Genomic DNA, 8,736 nt, shown 5'->3' on the forward strand with positions numbered 1-8,736 from the left:
GATATATTATAACACGTAAGTTCACCGGAAATTGTGTGTTTTTATAAAAATTCTGACTGCATGTGTGATTCTGTAAATTTTTTCTTCTGATGAGTAAAAATTCCCCTTTTTATTGTTAATGTTTTTGTGCAGAAATCTGCAAAAGACGATAGGAGAAAAGAAGAAAGGAGGTTAGAAAAGTTAGGTATGGAGGCTAGGGAGGGTTATCCGGGCTCAGGTTAGGGTTAGGGTTAGGGTTAGGGTTATTTCTCCTCTTACTGAGCAGTTGTTTTTTTATTGCCCGATTATCCCTTTATTATAATTTTTTTGTTTTTTTAATTAATGCAACGGCTTTTTTTACGATGACACTAACCCTTATTCGCACCTCAGCCGTGTGGCGCCACTTAATTTATTTAGTTTATCATCTTTTTCGTTTTCAACACTATTTTTAAAATTTTTTAACGATTTTAATTTTTTTCATTCCTTTTGGGCCTCGATATTTTTGTGTTGGCGGCCACTGTAATTTTTTTATTGGTCAGCGGCACAAGCCTCGCAGGTTATCGAGCTAGCCTGTTGCGGGCTAGGGTTATAATTTTTATTTTTTTTTTGTTTTTTACTGGTGGTGAAGCGTTGCAACTTTAGCTTTTTTTCTTAGTTATGCAGCAGCTCTTTTTTACGTGAACCCTAACCCTTATTTACAGTGCAGAAATATTTGCTTAAATTTGAAGAACCAAACTCGCTAGCGATTTGTCATAATTCCACTTTTCACACTTTTGAGATTTTCAGCTCTGCTTTTTGTGATAGAAACGGAACCAAATTTCTTTTCTTTTTCTCTTCAAAAACGGCAGCGTGCCGCCTATGGCCTTGCCCGATCCGGTTTGCTTTTAACGGAGAAATAATCTAAAAAGAGAGTTATTTGGAAGTAGGAAATTATTATGAGGAGCGGCTAAGGAGGGACTGGCCGATCTGTCGCTGGCAGAAGTTTTCAAAAGGCGTGCAGCTGCCAGAGCTGTGTTTTTAACAAGGATGACGAAGAAGGCAAAAAGTGCATATTGAACAAGGATGTGAAAGAAAAACTAGAAAAAGCAAACCAATAAGCAAGAGGAAAAGATGGTAAACCTCACTGCAGCAAACTCACCACGCAACAGGAATGTAAGGCATTAAACTGGGATTGCAAAAAGCATTGTGGATAGAGAAGTGGAAAATATAACGAGGATAAAAAGGACAAAGTTAAATGCCGTGTTTTCAATTTTACTGTAAATAAGCAAATTGTTCTGATGGTTGCTTCTTTGCGGCATTGCTTCTTTAAGTTTTTTAAGGTTTTTGTTCACTTTTAACAGGACTATGAAATTTCCTAGCCTGAGAGACTTTTTAAAATTTTGTGAACTTTTTCTAAATTTTAATAATTATGACACATTTTGATTAAAATGTGAAAATTGTTAAAAATTTGAAACTATAAAAATTAAGAATGTTAGTAAAACGTATATTAAAAGGATATGAGGAAGCAAATTAGTGCGGAAATTGTTTGTAAAAAGTTCACTATTTTCCTTATTTTATTTATTTTGTTTACTTTGTTTACTTTATTGATATTAGTAATAGAGTAACAAAATAATGATAATAATGATAGGGGAGTATTGTGAGGATATGCTGTTTCCTTTTTTGCAAATGATGGCGAAAAAATATCACAAAAAATAGAAGAACTTCCAACAATGGTAATGTTTAATGAGATTAAGTGAATGAGAAAGAATAGAGAAAATGAATCATATATTTATTTTTGATAGAAGCCCAGGTAGAGGCTGAATTATGCGGACTTTCAAACACAGAAATGAAGCAAAAACTTTCGTACCAATGAATAATGAGGTAGAAATCATAAAGAGACGGAGTACAGTGACCAACTAAGGTAGCTCCTACGTTCTGCGCTACGATAGAGACAGGGAATACTCCTCACTAAACTCCGAATGTAAACCAGCGAGAAAACAATAAAATCCGACAATTGGATCCCTAAAAAAAGCTTTCTACAGTAAAGAAATTTTCAATTGATGTTTCGACGCCTCTACTTACACAATGGAAAACTGTTGATTCCAATCAAAAAACGGATAATTCATATAAATATTCACACTGACGTGGTATTGATAGAAAACATAAGCCAACTTCAAAGCAAAGCAGTGAGCCAAAGAACAGAATTGTATGACATGGCGCTAAAGATAGCGATTGTAAAACAGGTTAACACAGCGGAAATGCTCAAATCCACTTGGAATAAAGAAGCATCAGAGTTATATCGTTGTTGAAGATGCATCCACACACCAGTAGTTAGAAAACACTAGTAGCACACGGTGAAATATATTTTTAGTGTTATATATTTAGATATACAACGACATGAATTAAAATTTAATGTTGTTATTATTGGACTAAATTTCTTTTTTTGCACGCAAACATCATCAACAGACGTCAGAAGCTAGCACAGAGTAGATAAACATCTCTCAGCAAAAAAATTATCAACTCCTTATTTGACAAGAACCCTAGACCCAAAGACACTAAGCCCGCCGCAAAGCCACCTCTAAAGAAAGCATATTCGCCAGCCACTTCAAATCCATGCAACCAAAAAACCACCGGTTGCTTTTTTGGCGCAACATCAATCAGCCGACTCAACTCAGCAGAGGCACATAAACAACATCAGTCGCACAACTGGTGTGTTTCTAGCAGTACTAACCACAACTTTCACCGTGTGCAACACCTGCGCCGCAGTCCCGAAGAAAGGATCAAGTGACAACACCGATATAACAACTCCCTGTCACGAAAAAAAATTCAACGACAAGCTGATCTCAACTTATACCAGCTTAATCACCGACGCCGAACAGTCTCTAAAAAACTTAGAAGCAGACCAAAGAAGACTGAGGCTATTAGCCTGCAAAGTGCGCGAACACAAACAGAAAGCGGCGCTGATAACACTATCAGCATTGACGGAGGCAAGCATCAAAGAACTTCAGACCGAGATAGACGCCAAGAAACCTAAACTTCAAACAGCGATCGGTGTGCTAAAACAAAGAAACGCTCAGTTACTGGGCCTCCTAGCGCAACAACCGACAACAGCGACAACGTCGGAACCAAAGGTGTCAACAAGCGGACAGCAAGGCATGGGCGGCACTAGCCGGGGTTGCACAACGACAATAACGTCGGCACCTGTAGCGGGAGAAGCATGTCCGAAGGAAGAGGTCACAGACACCAAAATTGAGGCCGCAGCAGCAAACATCGCCGATCTAAAGAGCTACAAGGCAGTTTCCGACAACGAATTTGCTCTGGCCAAAATGAAAATCAATATCGGCGCGATAGGCACCAACAGCAGCATGGCAGCGGCGACCACAGCCGGGGTCGGCTGCACTTCAAGCGGCAACGAAGCACACACCCTTGCCAACATCGACCACGGCGTCGCAATTCTCTCTGTGAAAGCTCACACAGCACCATACTCACTAGTAAAAAACCACATAGTCGGCGGCCCGAATGACGAGGCGGACTGCAAACCGGAGGACAGCCCCGAGAAGAAATATGTGGTCAGCGCCAAACACGTATCACACTCAATATGTGTGGCCCAGCAGAATCTAATAGGCACGCATACACGACCTGTTGAAAGGCAGCTAAGTGATCTCGCAGGGGACGCCAAAGTACAGGACATCGCTTACTTGATTCTAACAGGAAAGCACACCAGCACCACGAAACCAGCGGACAAGCAAGCGGCAGCTGAGTCACTGTTTGGGAAAGAATCGAAAATTGCCACGAAAAATTTGTCAAGCCTTACGAGTCGCAGAAGCTTGACGTTGGCGCATCGGAAAGCAGTGGAGGAAAACAAATTAGTGAACTAAGCGACAGCCCCGACTATGAAAAAGCTCTAGCGATCTGTAATTATGAAGAGACGCAAGCAACACGAGAAAAAAATAGACAAAACCGAAGACGACGCCAAAAAAGACAAAACTGACAGAAAAGGAGAAAAGAAAGACGGGGATAATAAAACAACCGCGACTGATTGCAAAGCCACTGAACACAAGATACCTGTACAATAGGGCAGAATTTCAAATGGGAGAATAATGCTTTCAAGGATTAAAGTATTCTAGCAGGCAAACAATTCGCACTCATTGTTTCTACTTTAGTAGCCTTGCTTTCCTAAAAGAATTTCCCCTCTTTTTAAAATAATTTTGCTGTTTGATAGATTTTAACACGTAAGTTACCTGAAAAAGTAATTAAATTTTTTGTCCCGGCTCCGCGTATAAAAATTTTTTCCGACTAAAAAATTTCCCCTTTTTTCTGTTATTTTTGTTTAACAAAACAGAAAAGAAGGTATGAGGAAGGAAGGTAGGCAGGTTAGTTAGGGTTAGGGTTAGGGTTATTTTTTCTCTTAGTAATAAGTTTTATTAATAGCAGTGAACTGTACCGACTTTAGCTCTCTTTTTTTTAACGATTCAGCCGCTCTTTTTTAATGCAACCCTAACCCTTATTTGCCCCCCACGTCCAACTACGCTTAAATTTTTCACCTGCACCTTCGCCCGTAGTTGTAACTTTTTTTTGCTTCTGTGGATTTCAGCTCTGCATTTCGTGCTGCGCGCGGTATCAATTTTTTTAAAAAATATGGACCGCGGACTATGACACTGCACGCGACATTTTTTTACGCTGGCGCGCTGCAGTTTCGGTGCGCCAAACGATTTGTTTTCAAAAAGGAAATAAAGAAAGTGGAAACTATTTGTGAAATGGCGATTATAAAGATCAGAAATTAAGGAGCGACTACACAATCTGCCGCTGGCACCCAACGAACAAAGACGCTCAACTCCCAGAGGTAGGTTTTAAACCCCAAAGTCGTCGAGGATAAAATGTGCACATTGAGAAATCAAGAAGAAAGCAGAAAAATAAGCGGGAACGAGTAAAAATAATAGAAAACCCACACAAACACCACAGGAAGCAATTCTGTTTTTATTAAAACTTCTCTTTTGCTTGCATTTTTGATTTGAGAAAAAAATATTTAGGATTTTTGCTCACTTTTAGAAATTTCTCTCAAAATGAATAATTCATAAATTTCATAAAATTCAGCTTAAATTTGATATATTTTAACACGTATGATGAAGGTATGCAAAATGTTTAAAAAGAAATTGAATACACGAAAATTTGTTAAAAAGTTGGCCTTTGGGTGTAATATAGCAAGGTGATATGGTTAAAAAGACACTGCTATCATAAACGGTCTCCTATTTTGTTTATTTTATGAATGATAATAATGGCAGGAATGTGTCGTGAGTGTGTGTATACTAATAATACAATATGGGTGGTGGTGAACACTAAATGCACAGTCAAAATAGATGCACTTGAAATCATTGTAAGGGAAAAAAGGGAGTTTATGTGTGAGAATAGTGCAAAGAACGACCAAGAATATTAACATTAAAAAATGCAGAAAGAAAACTAGAGAGCGGGAAAGGGGAGGAATACACGCTGTTGTAAACGCAAATATGCGAATATGGATCATAATACTGACGGATATATTGAAGGGAATAAGAATTCACAAGAAGAATCTTTGTATGAGAAAGACTTTGTCGCCACATCATCTACAGGATACAGGACCAGCGACATTATACTAAAAAGAGGAGAGTAAATACAAAGTGAGACGACAAGATGTGCGAGAACATAGTAAAGAAAAAAATTACACAGGACGGACCGATAATGTATTGCATCTCACTTACAAAAAGATAGATTCTGCTGCATAGATTGTGAGATCTGTGTTTTTCAATCTTATAGCGGAGCCGCTTGTTAAGATCCAAGGTATGGATCAGAACATCCGACCAACAAATATGAGTTATTTTGTAAGGTGTCTCAGTTGGAAGGGTAGGGAGATTTGGTACATAAGGGGTAGAGATGGGTTTGTACAAAAGCGAGATAAGTTAAAATGTCAATGAGAAGAGCATATGATACCCCATTGTCTCAGCGACTGGCAAAGAGCGGCAAGCCAACTGAGTCAAAGCTCTATCACAAGCGTTGAGAAAGCAGCGGCGGGAGGCAGTGGCTGCGGAAGAGTAAATGCATGCAAGCATCCACAAACTTTTTCGTAGGGCAACAGTGCCAATGGCAGCAACAAAGGGGGAACAAGCAAAAGCCAAGAATGAAGAAGGACTACACAATAGACTGTATACTACTCTTTTGCATACTTGAAGCAATGGCAGCCCTTAAAATGGAGAGTGCCTTTGCTTTCGATTCCTTTGCGTGTATTCAGAGAGCTACAAACCAGGATAGCTAACAAACTGGAAAACTAACACCATAGCACGCCGCAATATCGTAGAAACAGACGTTATAGACAGCATATTGGCTTAAAGCCGCGTGCCGGGAGACCACAAAAAAAGGCACAAAGACGCAAACTGGCTACAGATGTCAATTTGGCTAGTTTTTTTCTCACTTCGGCCGGTCTACGCCTACCAGCCAGTATTGCACAGGGCGCGCCTAATTGCACGGACGTCACGGAACACACTATATACGCAGGCGAAGCGATAAAACAGCTGCAAGAGGTTGCAGATACGAGCAACCAGGTGGAAATTCGTTCACTACAGGCAAAACTGGCGATGATATCAGCAAGTGATGCGGGATTTCAAGCGCGGTTAGTACCGATTGTCAACCTTTACGAACGCTGTTCACTAAGATTAGAAGAAACAAAGAAACAGTTTCGGGATCGCACAAGCAACCTCATAATTGACCTAGCACAAGGTACAGGCGCGGCTGCAGCGCTTGAGGCCATGGCAGCGATGCAGATAGACACGGACGTCGGCAAAACGATCAGCGCCGCCAACAAATTTATAAAGATAAAGCCGGCAGCCGGCAAGACAGGGATACCAACAAAGTACTGTCCGCTTTCGGAATACATCAAACAAGCACAGCTACCAGCCAAAGCCGCTGCAGCGAGAACGGAGTGGAAGTTAGACCTGAAAACAGTAGAACAAGACACAGCAGCAGCGAGCGACCACACCTCGACAGCGGCAATGTGTTGTGCGGCGGGTGCGTCCTGTGGCGAAGGCAGCTCTGACGCCGCTCAGCTAGCAGTGAAAGGGGGGAAGTTGTTCAAATCAGCAACTTCGGCAACAGACAAGACGGTTGGCAGACCAGCAGGTAAAACATCCAAACATTGGGCCACTGCGACGAAACAAATGGCCGAACAAATAGCCCACGCAGACGCCGACATAGCTACAGCCTTAGCGCAAACAGGCGTCAGCGACACCAACTGCAATCCGTGGCAGTCGCACAGCGACGCAGAATTACAACTGGACGTCTACAGGTTAATATACAAGAAACCAACAGCGACTAAAATTCCAACAGCAGAAGCAACTTCCATAGGACAGAAAGTCAAGGAAATGTACGGGAGCACAGAAGCAGAATTTGATAACTCGATCTGGAACAGTGTAAAATCAATCCAAGTCCCAAAAAAAGAAGATCCTAGCGGCGGCAAGACCCAGGAACTAAAAGACGTCACTGATAGAAACCGCCTCAATGATCTTATTCAAACTTCAAGAAGCAGAACATCCGTAGAGGAAGTACAAAAAGTAGAGGACGCTAAATCAACAATGCGGAAGAAGAAACTAGAAGCACAAAAAGAATGCGAAAAAAATGGCACAAAAACAGCAGCAGAATGCACAAAACTTGGGTGCGATCATGATGCCGAAAATAATGTGTGCAAACCTAAAACAGGATCGGAAAACACACAATAGGAACAGGTGAGACACCAAAAGAGGACAAAAAGTGCTCCGATAAAAAAAGCAAGATGAGTGTAAAGATGGTTGCAAATGGGAAAATAATGCTTGCAAGAATTCCAGCATTCTTTTCAATAATAAATTGGCTCTGATTGATGCTGCTTTCGTAAGTTTATTAGCTTATTAGCATTTTAAGGATTATTAAAATTATAAGGATTTTTTCTAAATTTTATGAAATTTATGAAAAATTTGCTATTTTTTAAAAATTATATATTTTTCTAAGAATTTGATAACGTTCGATATGTTTAAACACTTTTTAATGAAAATGTGCAAAATTTTTGGTAAATGAATGTGACAGTGTTCTGTATGTACAGAGTAATAGGGTGACAGAATATGAAAAATGCGTGATATTACAAATTATTTTATTTTGTCTTTAAATGGATATTAGTTGTGTTTATAATAGTAGCAATACTAATAATTATAATATTAATGATAATTAAAGAAGGCTGCATATAATAATATAATTATTATTATGTTGGTGCGTAATAAATGCATAGAAAAATAAAAAGACTGAAAACAATGGCAGTGGTACAATCATATTAAGTGAGTGAGTGGGATAATGAGTCAGTAAAAGACTGCTATCATGAGAAACATTATTTATGGAAAAGGAGAAATGAACAAAAAAGCATCATACAAAAGAATTTGGAGTTTGAGATCGTTAATACTCACAGAGGAACGGACGGACCAAGTATAGCTACAGCGTTGTACACAGTTAGAGCGAAACCAGATGCTGCTGACTAAAGCTTTACTACGTAGCACCGTGAATAAAATGAGAAACCACGTATATGAAACCACGGAGGATCACTGTTAAGTAGAGAGAATTACTTGTGACACTAGACCAATACCGTATTGTTATACTGAACAGACATTAAGAGATCTCGCGTAACAAATATTTAACATAAATGTTGTGACTGATGCAATACTAACAGATTGTATTAATAAAACAAAAGCAACACGAAAAGCACTTTAAGGACACAATTTTCCAAATCTAAAA

The 8,736-nt window shown here is 39.5% G+C and overlaps 1 protein-coding gene and 2 pseudogenes across 3 annotated transcripts; 2 read left to right on the top strand and 1 right to left on the bottom strand.

The window, feature by feature from the left end:
• Positions 1 to 2,714: 2,714 nt before the first annotated feature.
• TEOVI_000123500:pseudogene lies at positions 2,715 to 4,013 on the top strand (annotated as a pseudogene). The gene is given in 4 exon segments: positions 2,715 to 3,749; positions 3,752 to 3,913; positions 3,916 to 3,924; positions 3,927 to 4,013. Coding segments are annotated over 4 exon segments (1,293 nt in total).
• Positions 4,014 to 4,589: 576 nt separating this feature from the next.
• TEOVI_000123600:pseudogene lies at positions 4,590 to 4,920 on the bottom strand (annotated as a pseudogene). The gene is given in 2 exon segments: positions 4,590 to 4,847; positions 4,849 to 4,920. Coding segments are annotated over 2 exon segments (330 nt in total).
• Positions 4,921 to 6,563: 1,643 nt separating this feature from the next.
• Positions 6,564 to 7,700, top strand: TEOVI_000123700 (uncharacterized protein; the record flags this gene model as incomplete). Its single annotated transcript, XM_067224497.1, has 1 exon — positions 6,564 to 7,700. One exon carries the CDS (start codon positions 6,564 to 6,566, stop codon positions 7,698 to 7,700), a length of 1,137 nt encoding a protein of 378 aa, XP_067080598.1.
• Between the last annotated feature and the right edge of the window lie 1,036 nt (positions 7,701 to 8,736).

The sequence above is a fragment of the Trypanosoma equiperdum genome (assembly GCF_001457755.1).
Source record: "Trypanosoma equiperdum strain OVI genome assembly, contig: ctg_328, whole genome shotgun sequence".
Lineage (NCBI taxonomy): Eukaryota > Euglenozoa > Kinetoplastea > Trypanosomatida > Trypanosomatidae > Trypanosoma > Trypanosoma equiperdum.